Raw genomic sequence first — 21,945 nt, forward strand, 5'->3', positions numbered from 1 at the left:
ACATCATTTAAATTGTCGATGAGGAAAGTGAGCCACATTTAACTACGAAAACATATATAAGTCCAAATGGTTATGGTGGATAGTAACACATTAAGAAGTAGTCGGATCCGACGCAATTAACACTACCATCTCAACTTAATCATTTTACAAATTTGATGTTGCTGGTTTATTCTATCAAAATTACTCCTCCTATAGATGCATTTGTGTTTAAAGTACTAAACCACTTTTAGCCATTGTGTAACATCAAGCATGTCTGGGTTTTCAACTGAAATCCAGAAATTAAACTTGATGGAATCAATATAAAACTTAAGGCAGAGAAAGAGATGAAAGTGCAAAATGTCATCATATGGTTCAGTACAAAAAGAGCCTCTGATTGTGTCATATCAGTGTCTCCCCACACATTTGCCCCCGCTTTTTTAATTGCTAAAACTTGTTCTACCTCAGACAAACTAGATTGCTAAAGTACTTCGAAAGAAAGGATAAAAGGAAAATAAAAAAGAGACTCGAAAACTTTGGTCTTCAAACTGCAACGTCATCTTCCTTACAGTTCATCCTGCATAAACAAAATATCACCCAATATAATAACCCCATCAACTTACTCAATCAAAACAACAATATGGAAGGGGAATGAAGAGGCGAGTATTTTTAGTAACATACATGAGCGGTGGCGTCTTTCTCAGCGGTTTCCTCGCTAACTTCTGATTTGGCCTCCGTCTTTGATTCAGTATCTGATTCCTCTCCTTCATCTTCCTCTGCTTCATCTTCACCCTGGAAACAAATTCAATATACACATGATATCAGTTCAGGACCTTGGCACGAGAAACAAAAGAAAGTCTCTGAAGTCTTAATAATCAGAAATAAAGACTTACATCAGTTTCCGCAGGAGCGTCCTTGAATTCCTCTTCCTCTTTCTTCTTCTCAATCTCATCAAAAGCTGCTTTCTCCGCCTGCAATTACGAGAGATTAGATTGGCTAATTCTTATCGGTAACCAGAAACAAATAGTTGCTTCCATGCAGTATTTTTAGAACACGTACATCCTTGAGCTTTCCCCATGTTTCTTCTGCCAACTTCTTGGCGTAGTCTGGGTCATCGCAGATCAAGACATTGTCGAACAATGATCCTGATTTCACCTGAAAAAGAGTGATATGCACTTTTAGATGGGAGTAACAGATCTAGGAAGAAAAAATGTCACAGTGACAAGATCTATTACCTGCCACAATTCGATTCCAACATACTTCAGCTTGGGGAAGACATAGAGCTCTGGGTCGTCCTTGAAGTCTGCATGCAACCAGTAATATTAGGCACAGTAATGGTTGGATATTATGTCTTGGAGAGCTAAAGTTTCATATAAGTTTATGCAAGAACATTAAACCAGCTTGTTGAGTACGAAAATAACATAAAGACTGTTATTTAACGTGAACAAAAGATATGAATTACTAAATGTATCAAATTGGTGCAACCTTGGGTTTAATGATTAAGAAGACTAAATTTTAAAAAGAGACCAATTGTGTATATGATAAGGCGACAGTATAGTAAACTTACCAGGGTTGTCAATCTCTGGAGCCTCCCACTTGCCCTTGTAGTTGGGGTTCTTGATTTGCTACAGAAAAAATATGACAACCTTGAGAGGAAGAAAAAAGTTATATGTACTTTGTTGATAGCGAGATTGACAAACCTTGGGCTTCCATTCACCCATGTACTCAGGGTTGGGAATGGTAGGGGCAGTCCACTCACCATCTTCTTCATCATCCCAGTCCTCAGGCTAAGATAAAGGACACAAAGAAAAATCAGCAAATACAGAACACAGCAAGAGATTTTAGATATTAGATCAACTATAGACAAGGAAAAAACCTTCTTTGCATCAGTATCTGGGATCTCCTTTGGGATATCATCGTATCCGTCAGGTTTCTTGTCTTCAGGGTCGGGAATGTACTCTTGCTCGTCCCAGTCCTCAGGCTGTTTAAAAACAAAGATTAGATTGCATGAGCATTGGTCTGGTTTGTTGTTCTTCGGTCTGTAAATGAGATACAAGTAGTTGGTTCATAAGTCATCACATACCTTCTTGGCGTTGGGGTCCTTGATCTTCTTGGGTGGGAGAAGATCCCAGTCAGAGTACAGGCTACCGGTTTGCTTCTCAACATTGTCAATGAGAATGGTGTAAGTAGCATCTGGGCGGAGGATGAACGTGTAGACATGGGTGAGCTGGTCAGTTTCACACGGAACATCCTTCTTGATCAGGTGGTTGGCGTCATTGTAGGTAAGGATAGCATGCACTTTCTTCGTGGTGTACCCACAGATATCGGGACCAAACATGATGCTGCCAGTAACAAAAAAAAAGAAGATTGTTATTTATTAAAATAAATGTCAGTTTATAAGGACTAGTCTTATAGGTAATGGTACCTGTATGGGGTGTCACCACCAAATTTCTTCTGGTCAACATCACCACTGAGAAGCTTCATGTAGCCACCACCACAGTCAAGCTTCTGCTCGTGCTTGACTGAGAATTGGAAGACTAAAGTCTTGTCCTTGTTGCTGAATTCAGGGAACTCAGCTGAGATGGCGTAGAATCTGTAGTCCTCACTGGTCTGGATACCTGCAATACAGTGAGAGTTAACAAAAAAATAAAATAAAAAATGAATCATGAGTCGGTTACTAGCTCTGGAGACTGAATGAATCATATATACCTTTATCGTTAGCATCACCAGACCAGTTTCCAGCAGTGTGGCTCCACTCCCCAGCAGACTTATCCTCTTTCTTCCACTCTGATTTAACCCATCTGTTCTCCCATCCATCTTTAAAAACAAAGACAGAAAAAATTAACAAAAATTGCACTGAAGGCTTTAATTAAAAGTAGTAATACAATGTGAACAATCATCTCAAAGTTTTATCAATCGATGTCTCCTTGCTCTAGTGATATATATCCACGAAGAGAATCATCAATCAAAAGTTAACAGTCATTTCACAATACCTCCGATTAATAATTTCAAAACAACGGATCCACAAATTGGTAGATCCGTAATAATTCATATGATCAAACATTTATAAAAAATGATCTTATCCGATGAAATCGATGATATCGTTGTACGATCGAAAATGGATCATTAACTCGCAGTCGCAGCATTCACAAATTTGAAACTCAGATTGACGAATATAATCGGATACGAACAAACACATCACTGAATCCTAAGAGGCTGGAAATGTACATATAGAGAGAGAGGAAAGTAGGTTACCATCAAAGCGCTCCTCGAAGATAACCGCGGCGGAAGCGATCGCGACGAGACCGATAAGAACCAACGAGACGACGCTAAGGATTAATTTCGCCATTGATAAAACTCAGATCCGAGCTGCTTCACTGAGATCAGAGGTTGTTGAATAAGACCTGGAGATATATATATAGAGCAAGCTGCTAGCACGGATATTATCTTTTGCCACGTTATCCAATCAGAAACAGACACGTCAGCAATATTTGTCATTAGAAGTGACATGGCGCTATTATATTGGATGGAACGGCGAAGGAAGGATGACACGTGGGTAAATATTAGCGGTGGGTGGTTATAACAAAAAAGAAGTGTGCTTTTCTCGTGGGGAGAGTAAACAAAAAGAAAATAGAAAGCAAATCTCTCGGGTGGTTTCGTAAAAAACACCGCTTGGTTTGTTGGACTGAAACGTGATCACCACCGTTGGATTTTTTTTTCATCTTGGAACAATTCTAAAAGCGTGGGCCGAGGAAAACACTCATGTGTGTTATTTTCTTCTTTATAACCATTAATTAATCACGACTTTGAGCCTATAACTTTTAGCTTTTATGTTTTGTGTTGATGCTTTCTTCTTCGTGTGAAGGTTAGCTTGAAAGCTACTCAAAGTCTAAACTTCAGTTAATAATGATAACGACTCATTGCACCCCCACACTTCATGAGAAAAAAGTTATGATCAACACACTGGAGGTTGGAGTCCTAATTACAAGACTTAAAATAAAGAGAAGATTCTTATAAGTTCTGCTTTGTTAATTGTGAATGGTGTGGAAGTTTAGCTACACCTCTAACATCCATCGTTTCCTAAATCTATGAGAATCTGAACATCTCCCAGAACCACAAAAGATGTTAGACATAAGCACATAGTCACCTCCATCAGCTTCTTAGTAACCAACCCTCTCAGCCATTTCAGGACCATCATAAACTCTACAAGCTCAAAGAACCACTCTCCAAACCACAGCCTACAAATCAAGCGCCACTACAAAACAATGAGTTACATGAAGATCCTAAAAAAAGCAATTTGCAGATAATTAATCATCTAAAACCTTTAAATTTATCAAAAGAAAACAACTCTGTGATATACATACCATCATTCGTTTGGCTTGGCTGATCCAGGATTCCTGCCAAACTGGATAATCATTGGTTTTCCTTTGAACACAAAACCATTTACAAGATTCTGCAAAAATCATAAACAAAACATCAGTTACTTTCCTCTTTATGTTGGTATAAAAAAAAACACTTTTGTCATATATTCAAGCACAAAATGCTGTCAATGGTATATACATCATATATACAGTATTCAGACTGACAAAGACATTTACATGGAGCAAGAAGGTGTTAAGGATTATTTACCAGAGCACGATGTGCCACTTCAACTGATGGAAATGTCAAAAAAGCTTGCCCTCTCATCCTTCCTTCCTAAAGTTTCTCACAATAGATTATAGTCATAAACAAGAAGATTGATAATCATCCAAAGCAAGTTTAAGGTTATGAAAGTCCGTAGACAGACGGATCACCTGCATCAGCCTCACACCAAGACTGGATTTAGCTGCTTCGATGCTTCCAAATTGTGATCCTACATGAGTACCAAAATATAGCTATGAATAGACTTCCAGAAAGGCAAGGTCAGCAGTAAATTAAAGACTCTAGATTTTGGATTCGATTAGCAGAGCGATATCTTACCAAATATGTAATAGAAATCATCAGTGATAACATCTTTGGCAAGATTTTTAATATACAGCACAAGCGACGGATTCCCAGCTGTATAGTTCTGCACACAACAAAAACAAAATGCATTTTCTCTCAGTGAAAATGTTGTTTCAGAGATGAACACTCTTACATTTGAACTAGTAAAACAGACATGAAAGAGCTACATAGAAAAGATACACTATCAATCAGTAAATAGCTTTTCTTAGATAGAGATTAGAGAGTCCCTTGTAACAAGTATGCATAGCCAATCAATGACCCAAAGAAAAGGCTGGAACTGATAATCAGGCTCACACCATTACAAAAATTCTTCTCAACACACACACATTATAACTTGATACTTGTATCCATACCTTGAACATAGGCAGTGAAAGAATATCCTGCGGAGGTAGCCTTCCATTCTCCAACTCCTCTAAACTTGCAAAGGGTTTCAAAGTTGAAGCTTCTTCTCTAGGCTCCTCCTCTGCAGGGCCTTCAAGCTCAATATCCTCTTTATGTTCTTCTTGAACAACTTTTTGGGTAATCTTGATCTACCGGTATAGACCTTACAAATATCAGCACAACTACACAGCGTAAGGGTTGAAAGATAAACTATAGATAAAAGGATACCTGCATAACATGTTTATTCTTTCTTATCCGAGGCATCTCTTTGGGAGTCAAAGATGAAGGCTTCACTCCAACAGTCTCATGCGTCACATCCTTGTCTATACCAGGACCAACAAGAGTTTCATGTCTAGCACGCTTCCTTCTTGCTTTTGATGCACCTGTATCCTAATCATAATACAATCATAATTCTTAACCAAGTACTCAATAACACTGCATATAAAGAGTGCAGAAAAACACACAGCGATTATCACACAGGTTCACTGACAAAAAAGAGAGAAAGAAGCAACCAAAATGAGCTTAGCATGAAGCCACTTGACTAAATTTGTAGAATACAGACATGACATGAAGAGCCATACCTCATCAGACTCCATCTCTGACTCGCTACTAGATTGATGATCCAGCTCAGTTGGTTGCTGGGCTGGTTTAGGTAGAGGTGGTGTGGGTAAGGCAAGGCGAAAAGGAGGTGGAAGATTCATTTTGTTCATCAGATGCAGCACCTGTTATTTATGAAGAAGTGTAAAATTACATCTCTTGTTCTTTTCTGCACTCCACAGATCATAACTGGAAATAAATAAATAAAAACTTCTGCACAGTGACACAGTAGAGCTAACCTGAGTGTATAAAGGTGGGACAGCGATAAGGGCATTAGTAATGTTGGCTAATATATTTGCATCCGGTGGTGGGTAAGCATATCTGTAAAAATAAAAACATCTGAAGAATGAAGAGCCAAACACACACGCACACACCAATGTTTTTTTTTAAATGAGTGAAACTTACTGCAGGTGAGGAGGGAATGGATAGTTAATGCCAAGTTTTGGAGCGATCGGTTCACCAGCAAGTCCTTCCCCAGATTTTGAATCATTATTGCTGCCACTAACGGTTGAGAATGCGAACGGTTGACCATCTTTTACAGATTCTTCATTTAGACGAGGCTTCTTATTCTCACTAGGTTTGTTAGCTCTCTGTACTTGTAGAACCTTACCAAGAAACCTCAACCTAAAGAATCATAAAATGATTTTAAAAAAAAAACAGGTCAATCATTGACTAACTCTAGCTTATTAGTGGAAGATGAGTGAGGGAGTAACTGGTACCCATTTAACTGACGATGTGCTTGAGAAGCAATAGCTTCATTCTTGAAATCCACAAATGCAGCATTCCTCAATCTGTAGCAATGATTATATGTCAACTTAGACTACTAACTTGACATTAAACTAATGTTTTTATTCCAATTAAATCGAAAGAAACGGTTTAGGGATTTTTTTACCTTCCACCGGAGCAAGGACGAACCGCATAAGCTCCGTACTGAGAAAAGAGACGAGAGACGATATCATGAGGGATTCCATCAGGGAGATGCCTAACCAGGAGAGTTACACCTAAGGGCTCTGCGACTTGTGGGAGATTCACGACCGGCTCTGACGTCGGATGTGCAGCCATTAAATCTCGAACTCAGGACGACGATGACAGAAGGGTTCGGTTCACTGTTTCTTTTCTTTTCTGAATTGTCGGGGTTTTTAATAATCGGTAAAAGTTGATTTGTCACTAAACCGGACTAGATTTTGGAGTCGTGTAATCGAACCAGTCACAGACCGAGAGCTGTATTTGAATTAAAACGACGACGCTTTAGCAGGAGGGATTTTTATTGGATTAAGCCCACTTACGATTATGTTTGTTTAAAGCATGTGTGGCCCATTATAAAGTTTTCCTTTTGGGTGAAAATCATTTGTGATAAACATTTGCTTTTCTTTTACAATCTTTTGTAGATATTTTTTTAAAATATTGGGTAACCCATTACATCATCGTATAATCTTTAAATGTATTACATATGATGATCAACTACTTCTGCAGATAAAGATTCCATGATGAAACTCTCTCATAAACACTTGGATCGACGGACAGTTCCTGCAACAATATTGATTAACAGTTCTGCAAATAAAGATTCCATGATGAAACTCTTCATGAAAAATTTAGATCGACGAACGGTTATACATGTACAATATTTTCGATAGACGGATTCTTTCCGCAGCAGATGACCACAACGAACGGTTCTGCTTACAGTACTTTTGAACCTCTGATAAGCTTCACATCATATAATATGTAAAAAAATGTATAGTATGTGAATCGAACCCTAGATTTGGGTGTAAAAGTTTTTAAACTTTTTAACCAATAAGATATGGTGTTTCCACATGCATTTTATTTATTCTGATAATGATATTACGATAAAATTGGTAATGTAATATGAAGACAAAACTATTGATGAAAAAGAAGTAAGAATAAAATGTGAGTTGGACAACCCAATTCAGTAGAACGAGAAGATAGAGTTGATAGTGAGAGACCGTGATTATAAACAGGTTGCTTGACCAAACATACTTCCTTTCAAACACTAACATTGACAACATCAACTAAATTGCAAGACTTCTTACATTTAGTAAGTACTGAATTATCAAATGTCCATTTCACTTGAAGATGTAATATCTTATTGGCGTGTGCCTTCCACACACTTCTTATGGCTCTCCTTAATTTTCCTTTGATATACTTCATGAATTTCTCAACTTCTTCACGCAACAACATCTCTTTGTATTGTATACATAATAAATAATACAACTTTTATCTCATTTTTAGCTCTATGGAATCCTACGAAAACAACAGATATAGACTTCGCTTCAACAAAAAAAGATAAAAGCATATGTAAGAAAGAACATTCATATTTAACATGATCCAAGTGCCACCACCGATGCTAATAGAGAAACAGTACTTAAATCTCGAATTCAATTAAATTGCTACAGTTTAAAAAGTTGTAGATTATTTAGTAACAGACGGACCTATTACTTTTGTAATCAGAAAGAATGTAACTATATGATTTTTTACATAAGTTTGCGTTATATGTTAGCAAACCTTATTTGGAACAAATAGGAATCTATGATTGGATGCGGCAAATTGCTACAGTTTAATTAGTTGTAGATTATTTAGTAACAAAAGGACCTATTACTTTTGTAACCAGAAGAATGTATTATTTTTTACATAAGTTTGCGTTATATGTTAGCAAACCTTATTTGGAACAAATAGGAATATATGATTGTATGCGGCAAATATATTAGTTACGTTGGCCGTTGAGTTAATGCAAGAGGCACTAATGCATACATGGAATACGATTGTTTGCATGGTGTGTCATTCTCTTAACGGAATGTCCCTCTTTTCAAGTTGGCGTGTGTCTTTTTATCCCTCATATTATTCGCAAACTCGTCTCACATATGGACATGGACGATTCCAATTTCATATGGCTTGTTTTTGTCAACGTATTCCATATATGTTACTTTCGTAGAATTCCTACAAGCTAAAGTGTGATAAGATGCTTTTTATTCTTTCTAGATAAAACAAAAGAAAGAAAATAAATGGTTGCGTGAAGTATTTTCGAAAGAAATCATGAAGCAAATCAAAGGAAAACGGAGAGAGCCGTACGAAATGTGTGGAAGGCACACGCCATGCATGAAGATAATATCTTCTTCCGAAATTTACATATTTATAATATTCTCTCAAATGAAAACTCAATTTGATTTTGTCCTAATTTTTTTCTTCCAAATGTTAGTAATCAGCTGCCCTTTTGTATTGTTGTAATCATTTTTGTTTCAACGCGTCTTAATGAAAAAAAAATATTAAGATTTGTTGCTTATATGGAAACCTAAATGTTGCAGTACACAATTTAGAACCCTTTTTTTTTGAACAACAAAATTTTGTTTCATTCACCGAGAAAGCTTAAACCATAATTTTGTTTCATTCACTCCGCGAAGGGAGTCGATCACCACCTAGTAATACAATTAAACACGACGACGCTTGCCAAGTCACTTACAATCAAAACTCTTAATTTGTAACAGCTCTTGATTATTTGGAACATCGCACTTTTATTGGACTCTTTCATGTCTGTACAATTATGTCATTATGTGTATCAGACAATATAATAAGGCGAAACTTTTTTTTATTGCTTCATACAAGTTGGAAAAAGCATGGCCCTGTTCGTTTGTACATCTGGAAGATGCATCCAGATGGTCCATCTAGATGTCTTATCCAGATGCTCCATCTGGGTGTTGTTTGTTTCTTCATTTTGTCCATGCATCCAAATGAATCATCTGAATGCAACTATGTTCGTTTGCTTTTCATTTTTTAACTTCCATCTGCATCTAGGTGGACTTGTTAATAAAATGATTAAAATATAATTTTTTACGTTTCGGCGGAAAAATAACATTTTTACGGTTTTGGCCGAAAATATTTTTGAGGTTTTTGAGAAAATAAGTGTTTTTCGCGAAAAAGTGCATTTTCGGCGGAAAAATATGTTTTATGGGTTTGGCGGAAAAATACGTTTTTGCGGTTTAGACGGGAAAAGTTTTTTTTCACGATTTTGGCGGAAAAAGTTTTTTTTCGCGATTTCGACGAAAAAGTATTTTTCCGGTTTTGGCGGGAAAATATATTTTTCCGGTTTGGCGGGAAAATGCGATTTTCCGGTTTTGGCGGGAAAATGCTATTTTCCGGTTTTGGCGGGAAAATGCGATTTCCGGTTTTGGCGGAAAAATGCGTTTTCCCAGTTTTGGCGGGAAAATACGTTTTTCCAGTTTTGGCAGAAAAATATATTTTTCCGGTTTTGGCGGGAAAATACATTTTTCCGGTTTTGAGGGGAAAATGTGTTTTCCGGTTTTGGCGGGAAAATGCGTTTTCCCGGTTTTGGCGGGAAAATGCGTTTTCCCGGTTTTGGCGGGAAAATACGTTTTTCCAGTTTTGGCGAAAAAAAATACATTTTTCCGGTTTTGGCGGGAAAATACATTTTTCCGGTTTTGACGGGAAAATGCATTTTTCCGGTTTTGACGGAAAAATACGTTTTTCCAGTTTTAACAGGAAAATGCGTTTTTCCGGTTTTGACAGGAAAATGCGTTTTCCGGTTTTAGCGGGAAAATATGTTTTCCGATTTTAGTGGGAAAATACGTTTTCCGGTTTTGTCGGGAAAATTTCATTTTCTTGTTTTGGCGGTAAAATTGTGTGTTTTCAGTTTTGACTGGAAAATGCGTTTTTCGGGTTTTGTGGGAAAATTCCGTTTTTCGGTTTTGGCGGGAAAATTCCGTTTTTCGGTTTTGGCGAGAAAATGTATTTTTTTCGTTTTTGGCGAGAAAATGCATTTTTCCGGTTTTGGCGGGAAAATGCTTTTTTTTTGCGGTTTTGGCCGGAAAATGTTTTTTGGAGTTTTGGCGGGAATATGCGTTTTTGGGTTTTGGCGGAAAAATGCATTTTTTCGGTTTTGGTCGAAAAGTGCGGTTTACTTGTTTAGCCAAAAAATGTGTTTTTATGAAAATGTGTGTTTTATGTTTTTTTTGCGGAAAAATGCATCTTGCGGTTTTGGCGGGAAAATGTGTTTTTCAATTTTTGCGAGAAAATGCATTTTTGGTTATAGCGGAAAAATGTATATGCAAAAAAATAGAATTTACGGTTTGAAAATAATATTTTGATTTTAAAAGGTTATTTTTGTCATTTATCATTTTGGACTGAACTAGATGCATCTGCATCCAGATGCACCATCAAGACTCACCTTCATTTGGGTGAGAATTTGAGATGAGTTTTTAAAAGTTCAGTTGGGTGATCCATCTGGATGTAGCATTATAATGCACAAAACGAACATCAATTTGCATCTTCACCCAGATGGATCACCTGGGTGAGCAAACGAACAGGGCCATAGTCACATGAGTCTCATAACTGTTTAGGGCTTGGTTTTGCATATAGATGATATAAAGTTACTAGCACAGTCGTTAGATTTGACCGCTAGCTAGGTATATTTTAAAATATTTTTTATAATCAATTTTAATGTTAAACATCAGTGCTAAAATCAGAGCATGTAGATATTAATTTCTGCGATAAATTGATAAGATGAAAAACATCAAGCAATAAACATATCATTTTCACCAATGCAATATCTATGGTACAGATCTTGCTTAATACAAATTAGCTATTTTCTAACAATTTTGGATCTCACACATACATGTTCACACAAGTCAGAGTAACTTGAAGATTATAAAAAAAAACTTGTGTAGTTTTTAACAACACATATATCTTTAACAAAAATATAGGAGAGAAGTCTAATGACAGTACACATCTTGCTTGATACAAATTAGCTATTTTCTAACAATTTTGGATCTCACACATGCATGCTCACACAAGTCAGAGTAACTTGAAGATTATAGAAAAACTTTTGTAGTTTTTAACAACACATATCTTTAACAAAACTATGGGAGAATTTTAATGACGGTGCAATTTCAATTTTTATGATTTAACAATTCATCGAGTAATCTAAATTATTATTTATATGAAATTTAAAACACAAACCATAAAACTAAATTAAAACTCCATCCTTTAAACTTACATATTAAGTCTTAACACCTAAACAAAATAACAAATCTTTAATATATATTAGTTTATTTTTTGAAAAGGTTTCCAGTTACCAAAATAAATGATCGACGTGATAATTCAAAAAAAAAAAACTAAGTGTTCAACTTGAATCATGAAATGCTAAATAATTCATATTCGTTTTTGAGTTGATGTGGTCCCCACCTTACCCTAATAAATATCCATCCCTCGAAACAGTTCACACCACCCGAGAAACACAATATCTTGAAGAAAAAAAAACGAAGAAAGTTTTATATTTTTATCTTTCATTTGAAAACAAGAAAGCCTCATAGTGTCGACATGGATTGCCAAGAGGAGCAACTGGTGAACACAATTTGCGATCTCTACGAAAAGATCTCAAAGCTCGAGAGTCTAAAACCATCCGAAGATGTCAACATTCTCTTCAGCCAGCTCGTTTCCACATGCATCCCACCCAACCCTAACATCGACGTCACCAAGATGTGTGACACAGTCCAAGAGACTCGACAAAAGCTCATCAAGATCTGTGGCGAAGCTGAAGGTCACCTAGAACATCATTTCTCTTCGATCTTGACGGCTTTTGAAGACAACCCTCTTCACCATTTAAACATTTTCCCTTATTACAATAACTATATAAAACTCGGGAAGCTCGAATACGATCTCCTCACACAAAACCTAAACGGTCTTGTCCCAAGGAATGTTGCTTTCATTGGATCTGGTCCTCTTCCTCTCACTTCCATCGTTCTTGCTTCATCCCATCTCAAAGAGACAGTCTTCCACAACTTTGACATCGACCCGTCAGCGAACTCGCTCGCCTCTCTTCTGGTCTCTTCTGATCCAGACATCTCTCAACGCATGTTCTTCCACACCGTTGATATAATGAACGTGACGGAGAGCTTGAAGAGCTTCGACGTCGTGTTTCTAGCAGCTCTTGTCGGGATGAACAAGGAGGATAAAGTTAGAGTGATCGAGCATCTTCAGAAACACATGGCTCCTGGTGCTGTACTCATGCTGAGGAGTGCTCATGGCCCTAGAGCGTTTCTTTATCCGATCGTTGAGCCGTGTGATCTCCAAGGATTCGAGGTTTTGTCTATCTATCATCCGACGGATGACGTTATCAACTCCGTGGTGATCTCCAAAAAGCTCCCCGTTGTCTCAAACGGGAGTATTGTTGGTGGGCCATCGTGCTTGCTCATGCCTTGTAACTGCTCCAAGATCCATGCGATAATGAACAAGAAGAAGAAAATGATGATCGAGGAGTTGGAAGCCAGCAGGGAAGAACAATTTTCTTAAAATGACGTTATTATCTTAATTCACTGTCTTAATTATGGTTTGTGTCTTTGTGTTGTGCGTTGGTGTATTTCTCTATCCATTGTTCTCTGGTTTGTTATAACTTATAAAAGTGTATTTGTTTCTGCAAGAGCATGGTAGAAATGTAACGACACATCCAACTCATGAAACTACAAAAGAAAGTATCAATTTGGAAAATGTTGATGCAATATGCAAAGGATATTGTTTATTTAATAGTTTTCAAAAACCCCAATTCTTTATATATAAAGTTGACTTGTGTGATGCACACATGCCTCCACGACACCAAAAGAGAGGGGGCTTTTTTTGACATGTGTCGGTTCGGGAGTGGATCGGTGTTTCTCACACTCTCCCTTCTCTGCGAGCGCGTCGCTTACGTCTGTGTGTTTGTCCCACCAAATAGGTTGGGCTTTTGTGTGATTAATATAGGCCCAAATATGATTAGGTTATTTTTCTTCTTCGTCGTTCTTCTTCTTCCCTGCCTCTTGACAGAAAGTCGACAACGTAACGTCCCAAGAATCTTTGCTCTGATATTTATTCTGAGTTTTCCTTTCATTAATCCTTTTATTTAATTCTCACTTATCTCTCGTCTTTTCAACTTCATTATTTTCAATCCTATAAATTGAAGACCATGACTTCGCTCTAGCAAACAATCCATTCCTTGGAACACAGCCTACAAAAATGGTGACTTCCCATCTCTTGCCTATTAAACTTTGGTGTTGCTATATTTTAAGAAAAAGATTTGTTACAGCGGTGCCTGTTAATTTATCGTAAATAGACATGCTTATCTGTGTAGATGTTACAGATTTTGACCTCTACAAATACTGGGCATTTTTTTTCCTACCCTGCTTGCTTTTACTTCATTGATGCTTATCTCTCTCCTGTGACATGTGTGGTTCCTAATGTTTTTCCTGCATTTTTTTTAATTTGTCGTACAGAGGCAATATTTTTTTTTTTTTTTGCTAAACTGTGAATATCATAAAATGAAAGTTTAGGGTTACAAGAGCCTAAAAGTGATACCTTGGCAAAAAGAAATAAAAAACAAGGTATACACATGATTGTTAGATCAGAAAGTAGCAACTATCTAATCCAAAGTTGCATAAGAGTAGTGAATTTCCTCCTATGTCTTCTCGCACTGATGGCATTACGGATATCCCTGTCTATGATGGCGAATGTTGTCTGCTGCGGGGAGAATCCAGTGAGATGAACTGCCGAGTTGCGCTGCCTCCAGAGGCAATATTAGCTTTGTTCAGACTTCAGACAACAAATTACTTAGAAAGCTCATAACACATTCTCTTCCACAATCCAATGACAAAACCAAAGCTCTCCAAATAACCCCTGAAATCCATTCATGGCATCAAAATATCTACGGGTATTGCTTCTATCTTTCTATAAATATTTTAGTCATTTGGATTCTGTTTCGGCCAGTATGATATAATATGATATTGATTCTTTCTCGCCTTGAAATTTAAGTTCAAGTTCATGTTTCTTTATAAAGGTCAACATTATTTTTTTCTTTTCTACATTTCTGATACTCCACCTATATTATAGCGTAAGAGAATCCCTAAAATTGACGTTCCTAAAACTGATACCATGTAATTAAAAAATACTTCACCTATATTTGTTCTTATGAGGTGTCGTTTGTGGAGCTAATTTTTTTAATTGTATTTTGCATTGCGGTTAAGTGTATGTGAAGTATTTTTTAGGACTAATGATTAGTATGGTTGTAGCTTGATCAATGTGTTATTGTATTTCCTGCAGATGATGCTTTTCTCCATCTGATTCAGCCAATGAAATAAGCATATTGATCACAATAATGCTCTTTAGCTTCTATGACTATGAGCAAACACTAATGGTTGGTTTTTAATATGTCCACTTGAATTTCTCTTATCAGATGCATAAGACTGTGATAGTCTTTGAAAATGGTCAAACCACATGAATTTTATGTTGATTTTGAGATGATTTTGTACTTTACTGCAACCTCCAACCACCTCAGTTACGGTGCGCACTGCTTACTGCAATGGGCGTCTCCTACAAGCCAAAGAACCTTGCCATTGCTTCCAGAAGATTCTTTGGCACTAACCCAAATCTAGCGAGCTAGGCCAAGATGGCTACAGCTACACAAGTTGTGCAAATCCCTAAACGCAACATGACCCATGAAACCAAGCTTAACTACGACTTAAAGACCCGTTTGTGATATGCAGGTCAACTTATATCCCGATCTGCATAGGACAAAAGGATGTGTCATGTCCTTCACCGCCCGGTTTCTACCAACCCAGGAAGAAAGCGTATGTTCTGTATGTGATATTGCAGTCATTGGCGTAGACGCATCTGGTCTGCTCGCTTTGCTCTCCGTTTCAAGTCCGGTGATCAATTCAGATTGGTAACTTTGAGAGTCTTATGTGGTTTTCTACCTCTGTGGATGAGGTTAAGTAAAAGTGACTTTAAATAAAGACAAATATTGTTTTGACAAAGTTATACATATTCTGCAATTTGTAAATTGTGAATGATGTAGCTAGGACTATAATCTACCACCTTAACTAGAACTATTAACTCTATTATTTATTTTGAAAATAAAAACAGAGTTTTGAAATGAAATCATTACAGCAGAGTAGAGGAATGAGCATACATATAAATAACTGTATACACACTTGGTATTGCATAAATTAAATATACAAACATCTTTTATAAAGCGTAACTTATATAGATCGTAGATATAAGAGTATTACATAACTACCCCAAAAGCTTGCCTAAAAGAAACATAATCCCCACAAAATTTTGAAAAAACAAACAAAAACATAGAGGGCCATCCGTGTGATGTAATACTTGACTTATAGACTGCTAAATGTTTACTTAAGATTTGGTTTATTTATTTTTGTAACATTTTTTAATTGACTGCTAAAATCAGTTACAATCAAACCCAATTAATTATAATGTTTTAAAAGACATTTTAAAATAGAAAAGATTGTAGACTTGGGACGTTTCCGGTTTTGGTTCTCAATTCGTTCATGTAACAAAGTAATGAACCGGCTAATATCCGAGATAATTAAGATCCCGTTTGGTTTCATTTTTTTTTTGGTTAGTTCAGGTTAAAAAGTCGCAAATTTTGAGTTTTCAGATTAAGTATTAGATTTTCAGGTTCTCGGATAAAATTTTAGATAATTCAGATAATTTTAAATTTTTGGATAAATTAAAATTATTCTGGTAACTCGGATATTTCAGATTATAAATAGTATTTTTGAATTATTTGATTATTTTAAAACTAAATATAGTTGATATTAATTTATAAGTTTATATATTATATTTTAGAAATTTGGGCACCGTACGATTCCAGTTCCTTGGTTCTTGGATAATTGATAAAATCCAAACCCAAAATGAACTTTTTTTTTGTTTGGTTATGTTTTTTGGTTTCGAATAAATGTGCATGTACCTACTCATGATATATGTTCGTTTAATTAGTTTTGTATTTGATTTCCGCTATGAACCAATTATATTCTAATCATGTTTAACATATTAATATAGATGCTACATAATATCCATTGAAAAACCTAAATATCGAATTTATATAAGAATTAAGATTCTAATAATATAACTATTTTAATAATAGAAAAACCGGCGCGTAGCGCCGGAAAACCCCTGGTAAGAAATGAAACAAGCCCAACAATCTTTTTATCCACCCTTCCTGATCCTCAATTTGGACATTGGACATAGGCTAACAAAATAATTTAAGGCCCATTATAATTACTAGTGGTATTCCGGCGCTACGCGCCGGGTTCGTATGTTTTATTTTCTAATAATTTTAATTTTTTTGTATCAATTTGATAGTCCTTAATGATTGTAGTGAATTACTTTGTTTTGAAGTTGTTTAGGTCAAAAATGAATAGCATAAGTGATTTTCACTAATCGATTCAATAAAAATAGAATAAATAGGTGATAGTTGCACCAAAGTAAATATAGTTGATCTTAAAGCATAAAGTAAAATTGATGTTCCAAAAGAAAAACATGCAAATGCATGTGTTTGAATGAAGATAACAAAATTTTCTCCTTTTAAAGTATTAACAATCCTTACATGTTTTGTCCATGTCATAGATGTGAGAATATGTTAAGAATTCATTGTGGACATGTTGGTTAAATACTTTGTCTTCAAAATAATCTTGAATTCATGTTTATTGTGTTGCATTTTTTATTTTATTTTAGTTTGTAATGTATATTGTAAACTAAGACTTGGACTTCTTTTTCCAGATTATTCCATTTAGTTTACTGTTACGATGGATTAAATTGTTTTGTTATTTATTAATAGTTTTTCAGTTTATTATATCTGTGGATGGTGGTAATTGGACAATCGTTCTTTAGAGTCAAAGTGTGCCAAACATAGTTTAATCGCAGTGCTTATATTGCCGTCTGATCAACAAAATTGGCAAAACTGAAAAACACAACATTTTCTGGAATTTTTCTTGTGTTAAAAGCTTTTGACGAACTAAAGGTCAACTTTGGGTTCACACTCAGGTGGAAGACATCCACCCAGCTACGTTCTTATGTTTATATCCCCGAAGTTTTAAAAAACGTTGTATGTCGGGGAAAGCTATTTCCTGTAGAGTCAATTTATCTTCGATGGAGTGTGTTTGGAAGAGAAATAAGAAGCTGGGAAATATTATGTTATTGACTCACTTAGGTGTATAAGTGTTTAATTTTAAAATATCAAAGCCCAAATATTTGCATAGACAGAGACCTAATAAGCCTTACAATTATTAAACTGAAAGCATAAACTATGAAAATATGATAGATGACAGCTGGGCTGAACGATAATTGAGAGCCACTATAACGTCTACTCAAGATTGGTACACCTCATTGGCTTCTTAGTTGTAGGCTCTGGTGATGTCCCAACTGGGTCTGGGTCTGCAGCCTTGCTCCCGCTCTCACTCAGATGTGAAGATGAAGAAGTCTTGATGATGACTTTGTGGGGGTAGACAAAGAAACTGGACTCAGAGCACGATCACACATGCAGCAAGAGTGAGTTTTTTGTCCAACTGCGACTTGATCAGAGCACAGAGACCAAATCCCTTGGAGTCTTGAAAGATGACCTCGAGCTACTTCTCGTAACCTTTGAAACCGATTTGCAGACAAAGCCATCTCACCTTGTTGTATGAGCGACATGACTTGAGAACGATTGGATTGGGGAACCAGTTTTGATTTAGACGAAAGGAAAATATAAACTGAAAAGTATAAGAGAGATATAAGTATATTAGGAGACTCAGTGCACGCTACAACTCGATATTGTCATGATTGACTTGAGAGTAAAATGATTAGAAGAAAGAGTAAAATGATTGGACGAAGCTTACGTTGGAGTAGACAGAAGATTTGAATTTCTTGATTCCACCGTTTGGGTGAACGTCTTCAATGCTGTAACCGATGGAATATTTAAAAGTCAATAGCCTATACAACTATATGGAATATTATAACTTTGAATTTTGTTTACAACTCTAAATCGAACTTATGAACATTTTAGCTTTCACGTGTTTAACTAACAAAAAAAAACTGAAAACTTTTGGGTCATAGCACAATCAGAGCATCATGATGGCACACATACATGTCTTAAGTCTCTGGTTTGGTCATTTAAAAGCAACATCCAAACAAAATTAAGTCTGAAAATCAACTAAAATTCTCCAATCTTATTTCTCCTATCCACACTTATTTTAGTATACGTACTAAAAACCTTTATAAAGCTGCTTCTTTCTGCTTTTTAATACAGTCACGGAGTTCATTTTAAATGAGGAAAAGATCAATACAAACTAATCACACTTGAAATCTAACCTTGTTCACCGCATTACGTTGGTAAAAGCTGAATGCGGGTAGGACACAAGCAAACCTTTCCTTGAACTATGATCATAAAGAACGAACAATGATAAGACTACCACACCAAATATATATATGTTCTTGTCTGAAATCATATCTATGAAAAGAGGCTTACATTCTCATCGACAACGAGCATGTCAACACTCGTCAATTCACCTCCTTTCCTCACATTTCTTGCTTCCCTCTGGACCTCCGCAACGTTGGAGCAGCGTCCTGCTTTCAAATCAGCAAGAAAGACTTGGGAATTCGCCATTGTAATAACCAGAAATTGAACAGAGAGATCTTCTGGTTCTCGTCGAAGCTGTGATGCTCATGTCTGGATGAGGAAGTATTTATACCCGAAGCTCTAGTGAGTAGGTACGGGAAGAGAAGGAGTCGGATTGAATGCTGAGGAGTGGAGAAATCACGAATTAACAGGAAGTAAAGAAGAGCAAGATGAAACGTTGTAACGTCCATGGTGTTATCATCGACTTTCATCTCGGAAAAAGCGGCGGCCGTAAGATGAAGATACGACTTAGATGACGACATGCGATTTCGGGTCTCAATGCATTATATTTAGAGATAGGCCTGAAATGAAAACACAGAATATGGTTTAATAAATCCACACACCCAAGCCCAGACAATTGAGACCCAAAACAAAAATAAAATGTTGTGATTGGCCAATTATTTTTGATGACGTAGCAGCATAGATTTTGAGGAAATGCTGCTTTTAGTATTGTGATTAGGCCCGGCCCGTTGAGTAAACAAAATACCGGTAACTAAGGGCAAAAGTGGTATTAAACTGTTGACGACTCTTCTCGGTCGAGTGGAGGAGATATATAAACAGCTCTCTCCCTTCATCTTCATTTTGTTTCTATACAGTCACATTCTGAAGACTCCATTTTCTGTAGCTCTCGTCTTGTTTACGAGTAGTAGTGAGGAAGACGAAAAGATTGTTGTTGTGGTCTTGTGACTATTTACACTTCTTTGTTTGATCAGATTTGATGGTGGATTCTCTGTTTCCGAGCATCGAAGCAACCGTTGACGACGCCTCTCCGGAGTCAAGACGGAAGAGGCGGAGGATATCAGAGACGGCGAAGGAGACGGCAGAGTCATCAGAGATCAACCAAGAAAGCTTAAAGAGATGGAGAACCAATCGTGTGCAGCAGATCTACGCCTCCAAGCTCGTCGAAGCTCTGCGCCGAGTTCGTCAGAGATCCAACGACGGCGGTAAAATCACCTCCGCCGCGCGAGAGATACGCGACACGGCGGACCGAGTTCTCGCCGCGTCGGCTCGCGGCACGACGCGGTGGAGCAGGGCGGTCTTGGCCACTCGCGTCCGAGCGAGTCTGAAGAAGCACAAGAAGGCGAAGTTAACCGGAGCTCGCAAACCGAGAAAAGACACCGCGGCGGAGAGGAAGCGGAGTAAACTGCCGGCGGTTGAGAGAAAGCTGAAGATTCTCGGGAGGTTGGTTCCCGGTTGCCGGAAAGTCACCGTGCCGAACCTTTTGGACGAAGCGACCGATTACATCGCGGCTCTAGAGATGCAGGTCCGAGCCATGGAGTCTCTTGCAGAACTCCTAGCAGCCGCCGCGCCACGGTCGATGTTGACCCGACCGTAACGGCGGCAGTTAGTTTGTCAGTTGTTAAACTAGTTTTTTTACCTTTTTACCCCCTTTGTTTGGCTCAAGTTTTTTTATTTGTTTCTGTTTTATAATTTCATGTATTTTATTTCTCTACATTGTACATTACTTTGTTTAGTTGTATCCATTTTGATCTTCTTAATATTTTCCTAGAATCACTTTTTCTTAATCTTCTAAAGGAAGAAAAAGAAAGGCAACTAATCTTGATTCCAAAGTGTTAATAGACCCTTAAAAAGATAAGTGTACACACAAAAGAAGATAAGAGAAGAATAAAAAGTTTTAAAATGAATTGCAACTTGAAGCAATTCAGAAAAAAAGAGCATGTGCGTAGACGGCCTAACGTGTAGAGAACACCCACCTTAATTTTGGGGCCAATGGACTCCATGTGATGTTCTCATTTTGACTTTTTCGACGTTGAAGTTTTTGCACTATTGCTAGAGTGCCGTCCAAAACTATATTTTGCTACTAATGCCTCTCTTTAACTTTGAAGCTGATTGATAAACCTTTTAAAATAACTTTGACACTGCTTGATAAACAGAAAGATTTACTTTCAGAGTAACTTTGGAACTGATTGATAAACAAAAAGAGTTACTTTCTAGATAACTCTGACTCTTGAATGATAATATTTTTTTTACTTTAAAGTTGTAGAAGACTTGACATTTACATTATCGTATAAAAATACAAAGGTAGTGTAAGTTTGTCAGAAGAAGAAATCCACTAGCGGAGAGCAACTAAGTAACATTGAAATAAGTGTGAAGGACCACAACATTAGTACCAAAAGAAGGGGAAACAAAAAGATTGAGAAATGAATCTGGAGGAACATCTTTCTTCCCCTCTTTAAGTCTCCCCACGTGTGCTACTTCTTTTTTACACCCCAATATGTCTTTCTTCTTTGTATTCACACTTTTTATATATATCAAATTAATGGCAACATGTCTGTGGGTCATTGTGTTTTTGTTTCCAGGAAAAAAGTTATTAAGGTGACGAGGTGTTTCTCACAAAATGATTTCCACAAATCTTACCCGGATAACTTTTTATTAATACGATTGTGCATCCACATTTTATCCTTTGACATTTCTTATCCTGATATTACGAGTTGTTGATATTAGTTAACGTATTCACATGATATTTGGAATTAGTAGAACAAAATAAGAAACAAAGTATATATATAAATGCATCGAATGATAGCTACAAAACAAAA

The 21,945-nt window shown here is 36.7% G+C and overlaps 4 protein-coding genes across 6 annotated transcripts; 2 read left to right on the plus strand and 2 right to left on the minus strand.

Annotated features, from left to right (window-relative positions):
- Positions 1 to 300: 300 nt before the first annotated feature.
- On the minus strand, positions 301 to 3,445 carry LOC103871649 (calreticulin-2). Its single transcript, XM_009149924.3, has 12 exons — positions 3,232 to 3,445; positions 2,686 to 2,793; positions 2,402 to 2,594; positions 2,060 to 2,318; positions 1,853 to 1,957; positions 1,677 to 1,763; positions 1,544 to 1,601; positions 1,212 to 1,279; positions 1,036 to 1,131; positions 870 to 947; positions 658 to 768; positions 301 to 553 (listed from the first exon to the last, which is right to left on the minus strand). The coding sequence occupies exons 1-12, from the start codon at positions 3,323 to 3,325 to the stop codon at positions 542 to 544; spliced, it is 1,269 nt and encodes a 422-aa protein (XP_009148172.1). The 5' UTR covers positions 3,326 to 3,445; the 3' UTR covers positions 301 to 541.
- A 435-nt stretch (positions 3,446 to 3,880) lies between these two features.
- LOC103871650 (U11/U12 small nuclear ribonucleoprotein 65 kDa protein) lies at positions 3,881 to 9,863 on the minus strand. Of its 3 annotated transcripts, none has more exons than XM_009149926.3 (12): positions 6,830 to 9,863; positions 6,657 to 6,728; positions 6,343 to 6,561; positions 6,177 to 6,258; positions 5,922 to 6,062; positions 5,569 to 5,730; positions 5,313 to 5,489; positions 4,936 to 5,023; positions 4,770 to 4,828; positions 4,606 to 4,671; positions 4,341 to 4,429; positions 3,881 to 4,214 (listed from the first exon to the last, which is right to left on the minus strand). In XM_009149926.3, the coding sequence occupies exons 1-11, from the start codon at positions 6,997 to 6,999 to the stop codon at positions 4,343 to 4,345; spliced, it is 1,323 nt and encodes a 440-aa protein (XP_009148174.1). In that variant the 5' UTR covers positions 7,000 to 9,863; the 3' UTR covers positions 3,881 to 4,214; positions 4,341 to 4,342. The 3 variants fall into 3 exon arrangements, with proteins under 3 accessions (XP_009148174.1, XP_009148173.1, XP_033148897.1); XM_009149925.3 differs by having other exon boundaries at positions 3,881 to 4,231; positions 6,830 to 6,999; XM_033293006.1 differs by having other exon boundaries at positions 3,881 to 4,259; positions 6,830 to 6,999.
- Positions 9,864 to 12,170: 2,307 nt separating this feature from the next.
- On the plus strand, positions 12,171 to 13,460 carry LOC103871652 (nicotianamine synthase 3). Its single transcript, XM_009149927.3, has one exon. It carries the CDS (start codon positions 12,283 to 12,285, stop codon positions 13,252 to 13,254), a length of 972 nt encoding a protein of 323 aa, XP_009148175.1. The 5' UTR covers positions 12,171 to 12,282; the 3' UTR covers positions 13,255 to 13,460.
- A 6,489-nt stretch (positions 13,461 to 19,949) lies between these two features.
- On the plus strand, positions 19,950 to 20,902 carry LOC103871653 (transcription factor bHLH149). Its single transcript, XM_009149928.3, has one exon. It carries the CDS (start codon positions 20,106 to 20,108, stop codon positions 20,721 to 20,723), a length of 618 nt encoding a protein of 205 aa, XP_009148176.1. The 5' UTR covers positions 19,950 to 20,105; the 3' UTR covers positions 20,724 to 20,902.
- The last annotated feature ends 1,043 nt before the right edge of the window (positions 20,903 to 21,945 follow it).

Source organism: Brassica rapa, chromosome A06 (assembly GCF_000309985.2).
Source record: "Brassica rapa cultivar Chiifu-401-42 chromosome A06, CAAS_Brap_v3.01, whole genome shotgun sequence".
NCBI lineage: Eukaryota > Viridiplantae > Streptophyta > Magnoliopsida > Brassicales > Brassicaceae > Brassica > Brassica rapa.